Source organism: Coptis chinensis, chromosome 4, assembly GCF_015680905.1.
Source record: "Coptis chinensis isolate HL-2020 chromosome 4, ASM1568090v1, whole genome shotgun sequence".
Taxonomy (NCBI): domain Eukaryota; kingdom Viridiplantae; phylum Streptophyta; class Magnoliopsida; order Ranunculales; family Ranunculaceae; genus Coptis; species Coptis chinensis.
In genome coordinates this window covers 86,669,944-86,691,699 of record NC_141459.1, presented here as the reverse complement: position 1 = coordinate 86,691,699, position 21,756 = coordinate 86,669,944, and the positions used below count along the sequence as shown (strand labels likewise).

At 33.7% G+C, this 21,756-nt stretch overlaps 1 protein-coding gene and 2 long non-coding RNA genes across 3 annotated transcripts; 2 read left to right on the top strand and 1 right to left on the bottom strand.

Moving 5' to 3' along the window:
* Positions 1 to 14,574: 14,574 nt before the first annotated feature.
* On the bottom strand, positions 14,575 to 15,874 carry LOC147505363 (signaling peptide TAXIMIN 2-like). The gene is made up of 2 exons (XM_086604128.1): positions 15,549 to 15,874; positions 14,575 to 14,838 (listed from the first exon to the last, which is right to left on the bottom strand). The coding sequence occupies exons 1-2, from the start codon at positions 15,644 to 15,646 to the stop codon at positions 14,715 to 14,717; spliced, it is 222 nt and encodes a 73-aa protein (XP_086460254.1). The 5' UTR covers positions 15,647 to 15,874; the 3' UTR covers positions 14,575 to 14,714.
* Positions 15,875 to 16,872: 998 nt separating this feature from the next.
* Positions 16,873 to 18,172, top strand: LOC147505362 (uncharacterized). Its single transcript, XR_015220586.1, has 3 exons — positions 16,873 to 17,021; positions 17,415 to 17,495; positions 17,949 to 18,172. It is a non-coding gene; the product is annotated as an uncharacterized LOC147505362 (long non-coding RNA).
* Positions 18,173 to 19,449: 1,277 nt separating this feature from the next.
* On the top strand, positions 19,450 to 21,295 carry LOC147505361 (uncharacterized). The gene is made up of 2 exons (XR_015220584.1): positions 19,450 to 20,975; positions 21,019 to 21,295. It is a non-coding gene; the product is annotated as an uncharacterized LOC147505361 (long non-coding RNA).
* Positions 21,296 to 21,756: the final 461 nt, after the last annotated feature.

Below are 21,756 nucleotides of genomic sequence, written 5' to 3'. Positions count from 1 at the left end.
TTTAACAACACGACAGATTTCAACCGAAAAGAAATCGACAGTAACGAGGATTTTATAAAATAAATCCATAAAATATCTACTCACCTGTATTAAAACCCGACGAATCCCTCATCGTCCGAATTGTCGCGCTCCAACGCTCGAGCAAACAAGCCGCCTCCATTTTTATTATTTTTTTATTCTCTAAGAACCCTATTCTCTAGAACAATGTGATTATATACTTGGGTTTGAAACCCAAGCCCAACACAGACTCGGGCCTAGAAACCAGGCCCACATATCCTAAATCCAATCCAATGAAATATTAAATAAATAATTAAATTAATAAATAAATAAATACGTATTTTAAATACGGGCGTTACATCTTCAGTCTAATCTTTCATCTCTTCCTACTACACCAACATGCTTTACTCATGCAAACAAGGACCCAAACTGGAGAGCTGCCATGGTTAATGAATTCAATGCACTTCTGAAAAATAGTACATGGAGGCTTGTACCATTTTCTCCATTATACAATCTCATTGATAATAAGTGGGTTTTCATACTTAAACAAAAGGCTGATGGAGCTATAGACAAGTTTAAAGCAAGGTTAGTTGCCAAACGATTTAATCATAAACATGGATTTGACTATGATGAGACTTTTAGCCCTGTTGCAAAGCCTACCACAATAAGATTGATCATCTCTTTAGCAGTCTATTTCAATTGGGATATAAGACAATTAGATGTATCAAATGCATTTCTTCATGGCCATCTAAAGGAAGAAGTGTATATGAAGCAACCTCAAGGTTTCATTGATCCTACTAGACCTACACATGTTTGCAAACTGATGAAATCCTTGTATGGACTCAAACAAGGATCCCCGAGCCTGGTATGAAGAATTATATCAAGTGCTTTTATCATTTGGCTTTGTTCAAATGATGATCACTCTCTTTTCATCAAAAAGGATTCAAATGCAGTGACTTATGTGTTGGTGTAGGTGGATGACATACTCATTACTGGAAGTTCTTCCAAAATTTATTATCATATCATCTCTCAGTTGAGCATGTGCTTTGCCATGAAAGATTTAGGCTATCTGCATTATTTTCTAGGAATGGAAGCTCAAAGAAGTTCAAAAGGATTGTGTTTGTCTCAGGTTAAGTATACTTTTGATCTATTACACAAGGCAAAAATGGCTGATGCAAAGCCAGTTTCTACACCTATCTACAAGCTGCAAACTGGACAATCATATAGGTGAACTTCTCTCAGATCCAACATAATATAGGTCTATTGTAGGAGCTCTGCAATATTTAACTTGGTGTAGACTAGATATATCCTTTGCTGTTAATATAGTCTGTCAATTTATGCAAAACCCTAGAGTTACACTTATGGCAGTTGTTAAAAGGATTTTGAGATATTTAAAAGGAACAATTCATCATGGTATATGGTTTACAAAGACTACTCTGAAGATACAAGCTTTTAGTGATGCTGATTGGGCTGGTTGCCCTATGGATAGAAGATCTATAATTGGGTTTTGTGTGTACATTGGTACCAATTTACTCTCATGGTTAGCTAAGAAGCGGAATACAGTAGCAAGATCCTCTACAGAGGCGTAATCTGAGGCCTTAGCACATCTTGCAGAAAATTTATTGGATTTCTATTCTTCTCAAAGATCTTAGAATCCCAATCTCTTCACTCCATTGATACATTGTGATAATATAAATGCCATTTCTCTTGCACACAATCCTCGCCTTTCATGTTTGCACCAAACATGTGGAAATAGATTACCACTATGTCGAGAACTGGTTATAAGCAAGTTTCGGGATGTTCAAGATCTTAACACTAAGGAACAATTGGCTGATATATTTACAAAAGCCCTTTCCTCACAAAGGTTTCATTTTCTTACAAGCAAGATCCTTCCAGAATCCCTTCACTTGAGAGGGGAATTAAGGAAAATAAGTTAGTCGAACAGCTAGTCAAGACAAGTTAGTCGACCTTGAATCAAGACAAGAATAAAGACAACAATCCAGCTTAGCAGAAGAAGAAAGTTTAGAACATTCTTTTGTGTATTAAATGAATACTATATAAAGTGTAATAGAAAAGAATTTTGTAAGAAAGAAAATTAACAAAATTCATTAGTCTCAAACATAACTCAAGTGCACTCAAAACAAACATAACTCAAGTGCACTCAAAAACTTTCAAAAGAACATGAAAATTGAGAAAAGCAATCTATTGAGAAGAAATTAAGATAAGAGATTGTACCTTCGAGGGCGACCCAGTTGTAGAGAAAATAAGAAGCTCCAGCGAAACTTAAGTGTTTGATGGGTTTGGTGATTTGGTCTCCAAGATCTTCCATTTCTCAAAGGTCAACGATAATTTTGTGCCCAAGTTATAGAGATTCCGTGTTTTCATTTTTTTTTAAAATAATATATATTCCTCTTATTTGTTATTCAAAATAAAGAGAATTTTGTTTCTTAAATAATGTATTTTATTTGTTATTCAAAGTAAAGAGATTCATGTTTTTTTAAATAATATATTTTATTTGTTATTCTAAATAAATCATGTAAAGGATTTATGGGTCAAGCGCATTAAAAATTGCACCGCAAATCGCTTCTGAATACCAAAACCAATCATCCACATATATTTCATTTAAACCAGTTATCTTCACGTTGCTGTCAAATACTTTTGGTAATCACCTAATCTACTCAACAATAGCTTACGACACCAAAAAATCAAATGTATCAAATGCAAATAGATGAAATAGTGCTGGTTAGCCACACGCTCTTTTGTGTTTCTCTACTTTCGCTGCAGCTGCACTATTTGTCGTAAAGCTTAAATTAATTAGGTCTGGGTGTATGTCACTTATGACTTATCCAATGCCAAAGACTCGATTACAATATGCTACCATTAAAAATAGTCATGTAACGTCAAAATATGGCATGTTTTCCTTTAAACCAATCATAAATCGAAATATCTAAGAAGTTGAATGTCAAATGTCCACAAGATTATTTTTCCCATGTTTTAAAAGATATGTTAGGAGTGAATAGTAATAATTACAAAGTTTATCCGCTTGCAAGACATATAATGGTTTCAATGATTGTTTGGGGCAAGTGTGAAGGGAAAGTCATAACGAAGCTTACGCACATGATCATTATCTTCAGGTTTGTTAGGAGAAGTGCAAAGCGCCGTGTTAACATACATCTACTACTATCACCTCTCTCTATATTAAAGCAGAGTACATATGAGGTGACAATTTCTTTCCTATGTGGCAATTTCCTATGTATTTGGTTATGCCATGTGGATTACTTAACAATACGATTATAATTTGAGTGCAAGTGCAATACGTATTAAACAGTTTCCTATTAGAATTACGACTCTCTCTCTCGACAGTCGATTATATGATCAATTGAAGAAGGCACTTAATTCTGGCACGATATCCTTTTGACTGATTGATTCCGTTTGGGTATCTTAGAAAAATGTTTGGCACGCAACAACACTAGCGATATAGAAGACTATCATGCATACATTAGAACGCAACAACACTAGCTATAAGACTATTAAGCATACATACATTAGAGATAATATACCAAAATCGGCACCTATCATCCACAACAATGAATCATTAATTAACAGAAGACAATACATCAGACCAAGTCCCTCCTTGAGATACCTTTGTGAAAACAACACATACAAGAAACACAAGCTATGTGGAAATTAGCCACAAGCTAGCTAGACCCACATTCACCATGCATCAACAATGCATACGAAATTATTGTACGACAATGATATGGCTAGAAGTAGCTTGGATTGGAATGCTTTCGAAAATGTGTATGTAATACGTTACTTGGTTTAATATGGCAGATGCTCTAAACACTACGCATCCAAGAAAAATTAGTGGAAATATAGAATGGAAAAATCTACAGGTAGACAAACCGTTGGGAATTATCTCACACACAATAGAAGTCCTGCATACATAAAATAGTGACAGGCCGGCCTACTAAGCCAAGGACTACACCACATTGTTGGAACATTTATATATATTGAACTACAAGAGAGCTCAAGTAGAAACCTCAAGAGTACGAATGAATGCCAGTTTTTTATAATGTCATACACTCATGAGTCATGACTTTAAAGATACTATTGGCGGCTTAAGCATATAGGAACATGGTTCATGATAAGCAGGTTCACTATATATTTTTGTTATATTTGTATGATCATGTTCATTGCATTATTATAATACTACTTGATGAGATTTTTTTCAGTTGCATCTCTAACATTAGGAAGACTTGGGAGCTTATCCAAAAGGTTGTGGAATATTTGTTATTTATGATCTTTTTGTTTGTCGCCTTACATTCAAACAAACACAGAAGCTGATGGGTAGTGAATAACACATGGGGATGAAGTTAACCAAAGGAGAAAACTAACCCAAAGCAACACTAAGAGGACTCGACATTTGAGGCAGAAAGGCCAGTATAGCTAGGTTTATATAATTTGGTTTCGATACTTGATGGCTCTTCAAGCTCAAATAATTATGGCTTTAGAGGAATAACAAAATAGGTAATTTGTAATGTCCAGTTTGCTTACACTCAGTTATAGTGGCGAACGACAGCAGGAACTGATAGCCATAGTAAGTTGGATTGGAAAGTTATGTTAATTTTATTTTTAGCAAAATTTTGTTTATGATCACAGTAAATTTTCAAAATTACCTAAGAATGCCTTTCTGTTATACGATCTAAAAAATTTATTAAGTCTAATCAAAGAAAAACATACAAACTTAAGGAATAAATTAATATAACCCCAGCATATACCGGGGTCCAAAATCTTGTCTATATACTAAAGCATAGACCTTTAAAGGAGGATTTTCTCTCTCCTATTTGGCACTATAATATGAGAGTTAGCCTTTTATCTCTCCTATGTGGCGCTTTAATATGAAAGATAGTTTTTTCTAATAGTCTACAATCCCACGTACATGGAACCTCTTTGGAGAGTTTGAATGTATTTCTAATTCTTATATTTGGAGAGTTTAAGTGTATTTTCAATTTTTATATATTTGATCAAATAAAAAAATATTCCTAAAAAATAGGTGATTTGTAGAAGGTAATTTCCTATTACGAATCAAACACTTTTAGTGTTCCAATTCTTATATATTTTATCCAATAAAAAAAATTGCTAAAAATAAGTGATTTGTAGAAACTAATTCCCTATTACAAATCATACAATTTTAGTGTCTATGATAAAACACCAATTTATTTCGAATATATCTTTAACACGACCTCAAAACATAGTTAAAAACAATTATACAAAAAACAACATCACAAAATATATAATAGAAAATAAAAAAATAAAAAATAACGGCAAAGCAATAGTGACAAATATTTTAAAATATATATAATATTGAATGAAACTAACGTCAAAAAAAATTAATGGGAACCGGACTTATTTTGAATATATCCTTAACACGGCCTCAAAACAGAGTTAAAAACAATTATACAAAAAACAACATCACAAAATATATAATAGAAAATGAAAAAAAAAAATGGCAAAGTAATAATGACAAATATTTTGATATATATATATATAATTGAATGAAACTAAAGTCAAGAAACAATTAATGGGAACTGAAAACTGGATGCAAATACATCGAACTAACCTCAAATAATATTTAACGAGAAATCAGAAACTGGATACAAATGCAAGCATTAAACTAATCTTAAAAAGTAATTAATAGAAAATCGGAATATGGATACAACTGCATTAACCTCAAAGAATATTTAACGGAAAATCAAAACTTGGATGCAAATACATCAAACTAACATAAAAAAATAATTGTCGAAAAATCGGAAACTAGATGCAAATGCATTGAGCTAACCCTCAAATATTAAATTAACGGGAAATCGAAAACTGGATGCAACTGCATTGAACTAGCCTTAAAGAAAAATTAATTATAAATTGGAAACATAATGCAAATGCGTGGAACTAATCTTAAAAAATAATTAACGGAAAATCGAAAACCGGATGCAACTGCACTGAATTAATCTCAAAAAATAAACTGGATACAAAACCTCAAGAAATAATTAACGGAAAATTAGAAATTGGATGCAAATTCACTGAACGAACCTCAAACAATAATTAATGGGAAATCGAAAACTAGATGCAAATGTAACTTTATCAAATAATAAACAAGAAATCGAAAATTGAATGCAAATGCATTAAACTAATCTCACATAATAATTAATGGGAAATCAGAAACTGGATGCAAATGCATTGAACTAACCTCAAAGAACAATTAACTGGAAATTGGAAATTTGATGCAAATGTATTGAACTAACCAAAAAGAATAATTAACGAGAAATCAGAAACTGGATGCAACTGCATTGAACTGATCTCAAAAAATAAATAATGAGAATTGGAAATTTGATGCAACTGCATTGAACTAAGCTCAAAATATAATTAACGGAAAATCAGAAACTGGATGCAAATGCATTGAAATAACCTCAAAACATAATTGGGTTATATGTTGTGGGAATGTCTCGATAAGTATAGTTTTGCATTTAAAATGGTGTTTATCTTATCTCTTTCCGTATGATTAAGAACTCTTTGTTATTTAAGTAGCTTCAATATATATGAACTTCGCCTTATTAGGTAATCTCACAAAATTTTAATCAAACTTCTATTATTAAACAACAAAATGAAGTTGAAGGGTTTTATCAAAGGTAAGTTCTTTTTTTTTAATGGAGAGTGAGGTTTTCATGTTATAAGAAATTTAGTTGAGTGATCAATATAATATTATTATATAATAGTTCTGTATATTTATAAATATTTTTCAGAATAATTAATATAACAACACCCATTCATAGATAATATTTGAAAATTCCACATAATGAGTCATGCATAATTTAAATAATAATTAATGAGAAATCGGGAACTAGATAATCTTCGATGATCCCACATAGTAAATTAAGCATAATTTACTTTTTATGTCATGTTTGCAAGGACACTACAGATGGATCAGTAGAAGTTGGTATTACACACCACATTGGATAATTATAAGGAAATCGGAAATTGGATTCAAATACATAACTGAGCTCCAAGAGTAATTAATGGAAAATCAGAAACTTTATGCGTATATTTTTTTTTTCTAGATAAGCTGGGGTTAAGGCAGACCCCCACCTGTATATAACCAAAGTTTGAATTTTACATCCACTCTAAGAGTATGATCATTAGAGTGCGCAACATTACAAACCTGTACACCTACTAATCCTCTATTACATACTATATTGTATCCTCATTAGGAAACCCCTCAATAAGGAACGACCATTAGAGAACCAAAGTAATACAGCCCAACATATCCATAGCCCAACATAACCAGGCTCCAAGTTTGTGCATAATACATTAGCTAGTACTATCAACCTACCATGCAGGCTTGATAAAGAGCCTGGAACCAAGCCCAAACATTCCAACCCGCCTGAAAAGTGGATTTGGTTCGAACCAACCCGACACTCTCCATCTCTACCCGTCTTCTAACAGCCACCATCAGCTTAACATCAGCCCAATCCCAATGCAACCAACAATCAAACATCCCCTTCCAGTCCTTTGCCCTATCTCCATATAGAACCCCGGTGCCACCAAAGCTTCCAAAAAAACCAGCTGCCAAGAAACAAACTTCGGACCCAATCCCTCAACAACCCGCTCATAATGGTTGTCCAAGGCCTTCCCTTGCCATCACTAGCCTCCAGAGATTCCCTCCAGCCACCGCTAGGTTCAAGTTCCAATCTTTAGCCAACAAACGTATCGAATGTCGTCCCACAACAAACGTACCGAATGTCATCCCAAGATCACCCACAAGAACCAAACCGATACACATCGAAATCTCCAGAGCACACACTCTTTTCACAACCACTCGACTTCTATTGAACAGACTCACCAAAATCACTTCCTCAAGCCACAAGATAACTTGAAAACTAAAGTTTCACCTTACAATCCGCAAAGAGATGAGGTGATCTCATGAAAGAGAGGAGACAGCCGTCCGAAATGGCACAGGGTGGTGACATTAACCCGAAAAGGCTATTGTATAGGTGAGAAAGATGGGTTTATTATGCTAAACCCTAGGAGAGAGAGAAAGCAGCCAGGAGAGAAAGCAACCATTTATGTAGGCAACTTTATACATATTGCATTAAACTAACGACAGAGAATTACTAACGGAAAATTAGAAATTGGATGCAAATCTTTGAAAAATATTTAACGGAAAATCGAAAACAGTATGCAAATATATCAAACAAACATCAAATAATAATTAATGGGAAACCGGAAACTGGATGCAAATGCATTGAACTTAACTCAAAAAATAATTAACTGAAAATCAAAAACCGAATACAACTGCATTGAACTAATCTCATAGAATAATTGGTGGGAAATCGAAAACTAAATGCAAATGCATTAAAATAACCTCAAAGAATAGTTAACAGGAAATCAAAAATCGGATATAATTGTATCGAACTAACCTCAAAGCATAAATAATCAGAAACTAGATGCAGATGTATTAAACTAACCTTAAAAAGTTATTAATGGGAAATCGAAACTAGATCCAAATGCAATGAACTAATCTCAAAGACTAATTAATGAAACATTGAAAAATGGATGAAACTGCACTGAACTAACCTAAATGAATACTTAACGGGAAATTATAAATTTGATATAACTGCATTGAACTAACCTCAAAAAATAATTAACAGAAAATCAGAAACTTGATGCAAATGCATTGAACTAACCTCAAATAACAATTAACATAAAATCGAAAATTGGATGCAACTGCATTGAACTAACCTTAAATCATAATTAACGGAAAACCAAAAACTGGATGCAACTGCATTAAACTAAAATCAGAGATTAATTAACGGGAAATCAAAAATTGGATGCAAATGCATTGAAATAACTTTAAAAAAATAGTTAACTAGAAATCGGAAGTTGGATGTAACTGCATCACACTGACCTAAAAGCATAAATGTCTACTTTTTTAGCCTTCTCACATGAGTAATTACGAGTAATTAGGAACCCAAAACAAAAGTGAGTTTATAAAAATGGACTCTTACATGTATGCAAACTGTATAGAAATTGTAAACTATCGAACTAACCTAGAAAAACAATTAATGGGAACTCAGAAACTAGATGTAAATGTACTAAACTAACCTCAAAGAGTAATTAACGGGAGATTAGAACCTGTATGCAAATGCAATGAACTAATTTCCAAGACTAATTAACTAAACATAAAAAATTGGATGCAACTATACTGAATTAACCTTAATGAATAACTAATGGGAAATCATAAAGTGGATGCAATTGCACTGAACTAACTTCAAATAATAATTAACGGGAAATCGAAAACTTAATGCAACTGCATTGAATTAACCTCAAAGAATAATTAATGAGAAATCGGAAACTGGATGCAACGTACTACATTAAACTAACTTTAAAGAATAATTAATGGAAAATCAAAAACTTGATGCAAATGCATTGAACTAATAACCCTAAAACATATTTGTATTATATATAAGGGGAATAAATATCTCGACAAATATAATTTTGTATTTTAAATAATATTTATTATAATTCTTTTATTGTGATTGGGAATGCCTTGCTATTCAAGTAGCTTCAATATTATCTTCACCACATTGAGCATTCTCATAAAACTTCAATCAAACTTCTATTATTAAACCTAACAATAAAAAGAAGTCGATGAGTTTTATCAAGGTTTGGTGCTTCCTTTTTATAGAGAGCGGTGCAAGAAATTTAAATGAGTAATTAATATAATTTTCATATCTCATAACTTTGCATAGTTGCTAATATTTTTAGAATAATTTAATATAATGACACCCATTCGTGGGACACGTTCATGTGATAAATCTTTCCAAGTGGGAGTAATGTATTCTTTGAGGATATGAAAACAATCAATCTGTTTTAGTGATTTGTATACATTAGTACGTAAGCTGAGAGGTGATGATTTACCGCTAAATTACTATAAATCTAATAAAACTATTGTACAAGCTAGATCGAGTTTAAAATAATTCAATTTGAAAATTACGGATTAATATCCTAAACCACAAAGTGAAGAGACTATCTCAATTTGATCCCTTAGTTTCCAAGTATTTAGAGCATCTTTAGGAGAGAAACCAAGAAAACACCAAAATTTTGAACCAAACCAAAAAAACATTAACCAACTTCAGGAGAAACATCAAATATTCGACATCAAATGACGCGGTTTTGGATAAACCGCGCCATATAGCCCATGCGGCATTCTCAAAACCGCGCCACTGAAGCCTATCTTAAAAGCCCAAGCCCACGTGGTTTTCCAGAAACCGCGTGATGTGTCGCACATAAACTTTTTTCTTTTTTCTCTTTCCAAATCTCTTGCACGACTTTCACAAAACTGCGTGATTGAAGCCCACACTCTAGCCCAGCCCACGCGATTTTTCCAAAATCGCGAGAGAGATTTGATACAACACCAAAGCTAGAACCAAATTTTGGCCGATTTGGTATTTAGTTTGGTGTTTTCATCAACATGTGTCTCTCCTAAAGATGAAAAAACAACAAATTATTGAAAATTTGGTGTTTGATGTTAGGATAGTATTTCACCTAAAGATGCTCTTATGCACCATAATTGCTGCTCATTAACGTATTTCAGTTTCTTTTTAATAAAAATATATTATAATTCAAAAATTTGCCTCTAAATCACCATAAATCTAAGAAAACTATTATACAAGTTAGATCGAGTTTAAGATAATTATATTTGAAAATTACGGATTAATATCTTAAACCACAAAGTGAAAAGGCTATCTCAATTTGATCCCTTAGTTTCCAAGTACTTATGCATCATAATCGCTACTCATTAACGTATTTCAGTTTATTTTCAATAAAAATATATTATGATTCGAAAATTTGCCGCTAAATCACCATAAATCTAAGAAAACTATTATACAAGCTAGATCGAATTTAAGATAATTCTATTTGAAAATTATGGATTAATATTTTAAACCACAAAGTGAAGAGGCTATCTCAATTTGATCATTTAGTTTCCAAGTACTTATGCACCATAATTGTTGTTCATTAATGTATTTCAGTTTATTTTCAATAAAAATATATTCTGATTCGAAAATTTGTGTGAGACATTTTGTAAAGCCTTTTTAACACACAAAATATTTAATAGATCCCGGGCGTATGCCCGAGTCCAAAATCTAGTTAATTGCTAAACAAGTAGTGTATCGATGTAGATGTATGTCTTTAATCCTATGATCAAAACACAGCAAGAACATCAATAATAGAAATGCAAAGACTCGCTTTAATAAAGGTTATATTTTCGTTACTTCACTAATGGTACGTGTAGTTGCAGAGTTGTTAATGAAGAGAGTATATGGAAACAGAAATCTAGTATGCATTGGCTTAAGAAGGGAGAAAAAAACACAAGATACTTTCACATGTCCACGGTTTATAGGAGGAGAAAAAATTACATTGAAAAAATCAAAGGTGAAAATGGTTTGTGGAAAGAAGGCAGAGTCAACGTTGGGAAGGAGATTAACGAGTACTTTAATGATATTTTATCCTCTGATAATCCTATTCCTAATAATGATATTCTAAATCTTTTTTCCCCATGTATTACTGACAGAGAAAATTCCATTCTTACTCATGTGCCTTCTGCTGACGATATTTGGGTTGTCACTAAAAAGTTAGGTGCTTTTCAAGCCCTTGGGCTGGATGGGTTTTAGAGTTTTTTTTTTTTATCATAAGTGTTGGGATATTGTTGGACCCACTATACTAGACTGTGTCCAAATTTTTTTAGATATGGGGAGTTGCACCTCATTCACAACGAGACTTTTATCACTCTTATTCCCAAAATTTCTTCTCCTGATCATATTTCTAAGTTTAGGCCTATTAGCCTATGTAATTTTACCTACAAGATAATTTAAAAAATTCTTGCTAATAGGCTTAAGAATCATTTGTATAAAATCATTTCCCCTTTTCAGGGAGCTTTTATTAAAGGAAGGAATATTGGTGATAATATGGGTCTTGCTAGTGAGGTTTTTCATAACATGAAAAGGATGTATAAAAAGAAACAAGGATGGGTTGCTCTCAAAATGGATATGGCCAAGGCCTATGATAGAGTTGAATGGTCCTTTTTAGAGTCTATCTTTGAAAAACTATGTTTTTGTAGGAAGTGGATTTATTTGATTAATAAATGCTTATCTTCTGTTTCTTTTAGAGTTCTTTTAAATGGTTATCCTCTTGAGCATATTTTTTCCTGAAAGAGGTCTGAGACAGGGTGATCTGTTGTCTCCATATCTGTTTATCTTGGTTTCTGAAGCTCTTTCCATAATGGTTGGAAGAGCTGAGAATAAAGGTGAGATTCATGGTATCAAAGTTAGAACTTAACGAATGCCCCCTCTATCACTCACCTCCTTTATGCTGATGACTTGATCATCTTTACCAAAGCTTTTCTGGATGAAGTTGGGCACTTGAAAACTATTCTTAAGGATTATTGTGATGCATCTTGGCAGAAAATAAATTTTGATAAATCTAGCATCTTTTGTAGTAAGAATGTGCATTGCAAACATAAAAAGATTTTGAGAAAATTTTGGAAAATGAGAGAATTTAACAAAAGGGACAAATACCTTGGTGTTCCCATAGTCATTTCCAAAAAAAAAAAAAATGATGATTTTGATTACCTAGTTGATAAAGTTCATAAAAAAAAAATCAAAGGATGGAGAGCTAAGACTTTAGCTCAAGCAGATAGAGTTGTTCTTATCTAATATGTTGTTCAAGCAACTCCTATATACGCTATGTCTACTTACGCGCTGCCTATTAATATTTGTGACAAAATTGATAAAGCATGTAGAAGTTTTTATTGGCATGGTACTGATGATAATAAGGGGGTCCATACCATCGGGTAGGAGCAAACCCAAATCTTAGGGGACTTTTGGCTTTAGAAAAGCTAGTGATTTGAATAAAGCTTTGCTTGCTAAACACTGCTGGAGAACTATAACTAACACTACATCTCTTTGGGCAAGAACTTTTAGAGCCATATATGGTAATAAGTGGCTAGGGCAAAACCCTGAACCTGTCTATAATGCTTCATACTTATGGAAATGAGTACACAAACATTACGATGAGTTCAATAAAAGTTTGATTTGGAGGATTGGACATGGTACTGAGATCTCGGTCTTAAAAGACCCCTGGCTACATATAAATGGTAAAACCACTGTTTTCAAAGACCACATGGTTATGCCAAATGGTTTGGAAAACATTAGGGTTGCTGAGTTGATGTTGGATGGCGGTGCTCAATAGGATATACCTAAGCTGAATGATATTTTCCCACCCTAAATAACTCACTTCATTCAAACCTTGACAATTAGGCCTGATGTAGAGAGGGATAAGCTCGTATGGAATCATTCTTCAAATGGCCTTTTTTATATGAGATATGCATTCAGCTTTTCCTCTAGTGAAGATTGGAGTACACATTCATCTTCTTATCAAAAGAAAATTGTAGCTAAGATTTGGAAGTTGAAATTGGCTGGTAAATGGCAACACTTTATTTGGAAGATGTATATGCAAGCACTACCTATAGGAGATCGGCTACTAGAAAGAAAGATAGAAGGGGATATGAGTTGCCCCTTCTGTGAATCTTGTATTGAGACACCAGTACATATCTTCTTGACTTGTGATTGGACAAAGAGTTTGTGGTTCGCTAACCCTATCAACTTGAGAGTTGAAGTGTATTTGGATTGGAGCATAACATAGTGGCTTGACGAAGTTGTCAATTGGTGTCACAACAAGAATGGGGATATCGCAGCCAAAGGGCTTCTAGTTTGTATAGTCATGCATCACATTTGGAAAGCAAAAAACTTGTATAAGTTCGAACATACAAACTTCAACAAAGAGGGTGTCATAAGAGGAGTAGTGGCTATATGGCATAAATGTTTGGAAGCATGTAAAACAGACAAGGAAGAAGAGGATTCCCTTCGTATCTCTAACCTTAACTCTAATCCTTTAAATATGGTTGAATCGGTTCCAGTTGTTAATGAAGATTGCATTAATATATGGTTTGATGCCTCTTTTGATAGGGAAAGGGGGAGAGGAGCAGGTTCAGCAGGAGTGATAGCTTGGAATATGGAAGGAAAGCCAGTTGCTGCAGTTTTCAGAACTTTCAAAGTTTGAAGTGCTGAAGAAGCGGAGTTTGTGGAAGCTGAAACTGCTATCCACTTGGCTGGAACTCTACCTGCAAGTTGCTTTCTCATTGAAGGAGAATCAAAGAGTGTTCAAACTCTAGCAAATCCGGCACCTTTTACTACTTTTGAGAACCTAGAGTGGCAATTAGATTCCATTGTAACAGCTTCAAAACTTTCTCTTAATAAAGTTATGTCTCGTAGTATAGTTCATATGCATTGGATTAGTAGGTTATTTAACGGGGAGACCCATGAACTTGCTAGGTGGGCTATTAGGAATCAAGACATAGAGTCTGTTCCAAAGTGTATTGCAACTTTAGATTGTGATTTCACTCAAGTTTAAATTTTAATGTGATAGGTTATTAGCGTAAAATAAATAAATAAATAAAAAAATTGCAGAGTTAATCAAGTCAAGAGGACTTCAATAATAGACTTAATTAGTTAAAGAATTACAAAGTGTAAATCAAATTAATCAGCTAAAGCTCTCCAAGAATGCCTAAACAACATTAAAATTTGCCAAGGATCTAATCATCATCAACAAGGTATCTTATCAACAAACCAAATAATTACTTCTACTGGAAGCTTCACCAGAGACATTGCTAAGTTAACTATTGCTGTACAGCATACGCAACAAGGACAAATGCAACTTAAAATTGACCTGCAATTAAAAACAGTATATGTTAGTTAGCCAAAACACATGAATAATAAAAGCCAGACATCAAATGTACCGTACATGCTAAACTTTTGGGTGTTATAGTTATTGTATGTCAGAGACAGACTCCTTGCCACCAAAAAAAAAAAACTCTAGTTCCTTGGCATGTACATGATACAAAATGCAATTGCACAGGGGTAATTTAATTATTGATCACCCCATATTTCAGTAACATGAACAAATAATATTCTGATAAACACTCATCTCGACCTCTTTCAAAGTTCTATAGTTTCCACGTGCATTTTCAGCAGATCACAACAATTTTTTAAGATATAGAATTTTCGGATATGGCTCCATTACATTACGATTCAACATTTTGATTCCACATCAACAAATTACAAGCTAAATTAGAACACTGTCCAACGTAGAATTGATGTTCGAATATAAAATCAGCTGCCGCCATACAAAATATTATATTGATCAACAAATTTCGAGTGCCAGGGCAGGTTAGGTGATTTTACATAATTGATTCCTGGAATTCTAATATTTAATTGATACATATGTACATAAACTGATAAACTTTCTTGGAAAATGATTTTGTACCATTTAAAATCTGGTATACATGCATGCCATGTTTTATACCAAAGAACAACAGAGATGAAGAATATGATCAAGAATAGTTGGAAAAATAATTGGAAAGGTATAAATGTACTCACCCAATTAACCATATGATAGCTGCTACAAGAGACAAAATCAATGCAATTAGAGCAAATGGGAGGCTTATCAAGAAGCCCAATGGTTTGCATCTTCCCATTTCTCTGCCTATTCCTTTTCGATCTCTATCGAGGTTAGTTTTCTATTCTAGTTAGAACCTAGCCTATCAACAACGAAAACAGATTTTTTTTATTTGGAACAAATATTCGTTTTTAGAAGTTTGCGAGACGGATACCGGGTTGAAGAAGTTGTAACCGTTTTTGTTTATACCAACTTCCATCTCCAAAATAGAATAACTGCCCAAATGAAAATTTGAAATTGACAGAACGAACAAACTAACCGCCATTAGAAATTTTCAATTGACGAAATCACCCTCGGATAGGATATATAAGTGCACCTTTGCCAATTAGGATTGGTTCAGTCCAAAATCCCAACCCAAGTCCAGTTCAGCCAAATATCGGGCCTTTGTTGAACTTTGAGCGCCTAGTTGTGCAAGTACGGACATTGTGTTGCTTGCCTGCTGGGAACCAAGGCCAGCTATGAGAGTGAGAGAACCCTGTGCTAGACTTTAAAGTTAGGCTATTTAGAGCATTACCAATGGTTTGTGTAAATTTATACAGCTGCATAAGCTTTACATATGAGTCATATATGTGTTTTTAATAGAGATTTCTATCTAATAAAAAACAATGGTGTGGGGCCACAGGGCCTCCATCCAATAGTTGTCATTGTATTTCACAACTTGTGACAGGGCATTTTCAAGTTCATCTATGGTGGTGTGCTGTATTTCTAAGCTAATAGCGGTTCCTCAATATCTCTTCTTCTCTAATTAATTTAGGGTAAAAAAAAGAAAGAATGAAGGTGGTACGCAGTCTATCTATCGCAGATCGCTGGTACGTCTCCCTCCCCATGATATCCTCGCTCACTCCATTTTAAGTTCTTTCTTCTTCATTTTTTTCGTTTGGCTATTTCTTTTTCTTTTGCAAGAATTTGGTTTATGTGAATGAAGGTGAAGGATGAACACTATGGGTTCCCAAAAGGTGTTTTGGGGTTTATAAAGGTACGATTTTTTGAGAAAAAATTGAAAATTTGATTGCTATTACCAGAGATTTGTAGAACATCCTATTAAAACTTAATGGTAAATTCTGTAAACTAATAATTTGGAAGAAAAATGTCAAATATATATATATATATATAGATTGCTTGCTTATATCGAGCAATTGTTCTTTGTGGTGTCTGGTTATAGGGTGTTTGTGTTTTATTCTTACATAATTCTGCTTTGGTTGGCTATTCATTTGGAAACAAAGCACTAAGAATCTCCTCCTTTACAGGGTTTGGCAATGGCCATGCATAAAAATCATGAAGGTCCAGCTGTTTTTTAGATGCTAAATAAGGCTTTGGAATTTGCTCCACGTGAAAAAAGAGTCATCGAGGAGCGTAACATAAGGATTTTAGTCGCACAAATGCATGTCGCAAAGGTGAAGCCTTATTTTTTGTAATGAATAAATTTGAAGCATTTCATTAATGGGCAGAAGATTGGAGGCATAGAACTCAAGCAAGCATAATGTTCTTATCCATCCAACAACACTGGCTTTTATTCAATGGTTAAACTTGTTTTGGTTTCTTGTTTATGTTCATTACCTGGAAGCATCGTAGTTGTTGGTTCTGAGACCTTTGAGAATGGCCCATGCCTTTAACCAGTCTTAAGCTCTGTATAAAATATAGATGGTTTGAGGGGGTGGCATTGAACACATGTTATATAAGACAACATATATATTATGCTTCATGAGAATAAAATGTGTTTTTTAATTACTACTTGGTATTTTGTGAAGTTTTTTAGTTTAATTATATATACGTGTATGTCATTGTAGGGTGACTTGGAGGAGGGTTTGAAGAAATTCCAAGATCTGGTTGATGAGAACCCTCGTGATTTTTGGCCATATCTTTGTCAGGTAAGGATGCTTCTGGAACGAAGTGGAGATAATTTAAGCTCACTTCTTTTGCATTGATAATATTCTTAAGATTATTTAGTCTGGTAGATCGTGTTTGAGGATTGTCACTACTTACATTCTGAAGGTTGATTAGTAAAATTTTCCTTCCTGAACATGACGAACTCTTATAGATCACAATTGATGTGTCAGCTGACAAGTTCTGATAGTTCCCGTTATGTCTCTTATGTCCCTGAAAAATCCTTATTGTTCCCTTTTTTTACCTAATTTTAAAATTCTGTAAGTTGTGACAAATTGTTTCCTATTAGTGGCCAACTGGCCATAAAGTATATTAGTGAAAATGGCCATGTTGTTTCCATATTTGATCATCACACGGTCTACCCACACTATTGTTTTGTATCCAGCTAATGAATGTATCTTAAAAATTCTCTTATCCTGGTTATTGATTTTGGACAGGGGATAATCTACAACTTATTGAATAAAAAGACGGAAGTAGAGGAATAATTTGGGATGTATCGAAGTCTTGTACCACATGAATTTCCTCAAAGAGGATTCCTTGATGATGTCGTGCTGGCAGCAAAAACAGAACCAAGTGACCAACTTCAGAAAGAGTTTAAGGCTGAATATTCATACATAAATTAAGATGCTACATAAGGCTTTGGAATTTGCTCAACGTGGAAAAAATGTCATCGAGGAGCGTAACATAAGGATTTTAGTCGCACAAATGCATGTCACAAAAGTGAAGCCTGTAACGCCCCAAAATCTTAAATAAAGATTACGAGGCGTTAATAAAACTACATTCAATATTAATAATTTAAAATCAATGATTAAACCATCATATTTTTTTTTTCTACAAAAAATCCGGCAGAATTTCCTTTGTATAATCAACATTTCATATACCTAAAACCTATCATAACCTGAAAATCAAAATAACCTAATAGCCATAACATACTGTAACGTCTGTTAACCGATCCCTTACCCTGGATCGGTATTTCACATTTGCACAACCCTCCATGACATCATATATATGTTTTAGTCATGCAATATAAGCTACAATAATTTACATAGAAATAATTAATTAATAAGCCACTATTTGTAACTGGTATTAACGTTACGTAACCCTCCGCTACGATTTCAAGATGTGTCTTTGTTTCCTGAAGTTTCACCTTCATTCTTTAGTATGTATTCACCTTATAAATCTCGATATGGAGGTCCCAGTCCATTTACATTCCGACAATCAACATTAGACACGAAATCAATGACTTAAATATCATAATAACTAACTTATACAAAACTAGTAGAAAATAATACGATTTACTTACCTTTACCCGATGAAGAGTAAACCTTACCATAAATATAGAAAGGTCTCCCACATAACTATAGAAAGTATCCAAACTTTTAATAACAAGAAGAATTTAAAATGTTAGAAGTCCAGTTAACCTGAGGTCACTGCATCACAATTATTGTCAAGCCACTAATACATAGCCAATCCCATTAGTATGGCTTCTTTGTAACTTTGATCCAACACAGGCTTAAGAGTCCTATTCTTCCAACTAAGATTAAACAAAGTTCCCTTTCTTGAGTACGTCAGTGAAATTGGCGTCAGTCCTGTAACGCTTTGTCTCTTACTATCTCAAAAGTGGAAGGAACAATTAAATTATCAAGTGGCAGTCTCAACCAACAACCTAGAATATATATATGGGGTTTATAAAAAAAAAAGAATATATATGGGGTCAATTCTATACATCAAATACAAAACCAAATAGCAATTATTGTATCTTCCAATGTAAATATTCTACCAAAATGCACGAGACACTAAGTTTACTGTCAAACTTTGGTCCGCACCATTATTGCACCCTTCATCCACAAATCAATTAAACAATAATTAAACATTTGTCTTCTTTTCCCACCTATATGTAACTCCCTTGCATGGTCATTTAAACCCTTTAATAGAAATCAAAGACCATTAATACTGAGTAGTGGAAAATACCCTTAGTGATCCACGTCAGCCCCCCTTTTTTCTCTAACACGGCACATCAGATTTTACATAAAAAAAGGAATTCTACGCTTCTACAAAACACTCCCAACTCTCCTAAAAAAAATTCATCTCTTCAAACCCTCTCTCTTATTCTTCTCTTCTTCCAAAATTAAACGAGGTCAAAAAGGATGATATGGCTTCCTAGGACAAGGGTAGCGCTCATTGGTTAGATGGGTTCCATGCTTCTTGGTGACATTCTTCCTGGAGAGTGCAGACCACCAAAAGAGGCCTGTAAGAGGGGGTGCCATTGCAAATCTAATTGATGAGGTTGGAGGTGCTGTAGTTCATATTGAGGGTCTTTCAAAGGCTATTCCAGGAAAACAACAGCACGCCATTCATAGGCAAGATTGTGATCTTTACCAAAGCAAAGCAACCCTTCAATCTGTTTTGAACCCCCACTTTACTCCTCTGATTAAACCCAGGTCAGTTTCATTAACTTTCATCATTATTTTTTCTCTCATCATCTTAATAGTGGATTCTTTTATTCATAGTCTCTCATGCAAAAGCAGGTTTGCTACAGTTATTTCTTTTAGCAACTAGAATGCTTTACAATAAAAAGTCAGTATACGTTGAGTGGGAAGATGGTGTTTTGTTTTACTGTTCACTTATTATGCTATGTTTGCCATCGATTAGATCTTTTATTTGATTGTGTGATGGATTTGGTATGATGAAACGGGTGAACTTTATATTAACAGTTTTTTTTTAGCCTTTTTATGTTAATCCAATACTGTTAAATGGTATCTATAGTCCAAATAAAAATGCTTTATGTATTGGTCTTATTTTTTTCGTTGATTTTTTTTTACTATTGCAATGAATTGGATGGTGGGTATTTGTCAGAATGGGCTAAAAAGTTTAGTAGGATTCTGCATTATGTCTGTGAATGTCTGTATGTATTTTTAGATTTTCTAGGCTCTCAAATTAAACTGACTCATCTCTAAGTTTATTCTACGTTTGGATCAAAGTAGGTCGTATAGTTGTCGTTTTAATTGCGATTTATTTGCTCTAAACAAGATTAAGCGTAAGTGAAACCATGAAGTTCAAAAAAGGAAATGAGGTGGAAGTGTTGAAAAGAGAACAACAGTTTGAATCTTGGTTTCCTGGTATAATCGTTTCAGCGGATAGGTATACATGCACGGTCAGATACTTTCTCTAAGACTGACACATCAAATTTTAAAATCCAGTTTATGTACTATTATTGTACTCTGTGTGTTGTGCAAAGAGTTGAGAAGAGGTCAAAATTGAGTCTGTTAATCTGCGCATTCTAGTAGAACTTTTTGTTGAGCCGTAATCAAGGAATAAAGACTAATAGAGGGTGTGCCTAAATAGAAAGTGTTTCCTTTTCCTTTAATCACATTTTAGTTGTGTGTGCCTAATTCTTCTGGAATCCTTCCATTGTTCCATATGAACTTACAAACCATTGCTAGAATGTGGAAAACAAGTAGTCTGTATGCTGTTGTTTAAAGTTTTGGTGTTGTAACACAGTAAGAGTTAATCACTCGATCACCGAAGTTTTTCCTAGAACCCATGCTCACTACACCAAAAGGGTGATTTTGTAACGCACCCATTTTTCACTTAGTAACGGTTTTTTACCGTAACACAGTTCCTAACAGTTAGAAAGCGTAAGTATGGCTTGCTTTCCGTTACTTTATTTTTAGATAATTAGGGGGATTATTTAGTCACGGTAGACTAACAGATGGATTTCGTTAGAAATAAAATAAAAATAATTTATGAAAAAAAAAAAGAAAAAAAAAAGAAAAAAAAGAAAGTCCAAACCACATTAAAGGTTGGAAACCCGCACTCATCTTTCTCACTTTCAGAAGTGGATAGCTAAAACCGCGCCTTCCTCATCTATAATGAAGGTTAGTTTTGTTTCTTCTTCATCTTACATTTCACTTCTTCTTCTTTCTTCTTCTTTTTTTTGGTTTGGAAAACCTAGTTTTTTTTTTTTTTTTTTTAAAACATTTCGGGACTTCCTCTTCAATTCTTTTCTTTACCTTTTGTGTTTATCTGGTTTGGTTGGATTTCAGATTTCGGTTTGAGAATGAGTTAGAGTTTCTCAATGGTACGCTCTCAACATTTCGGATTTGGTCAGCTAATTTTGGTAAGGGATTTGTGAACATTGGGTTTCTAATTAGCTATTAATATTTTAAATTGTTTGATAAAAATTAGAACTCTGCTCAAAAGTTTTAATTTTTTCTATTATTCAACCTACGCAGATCTTGTTTT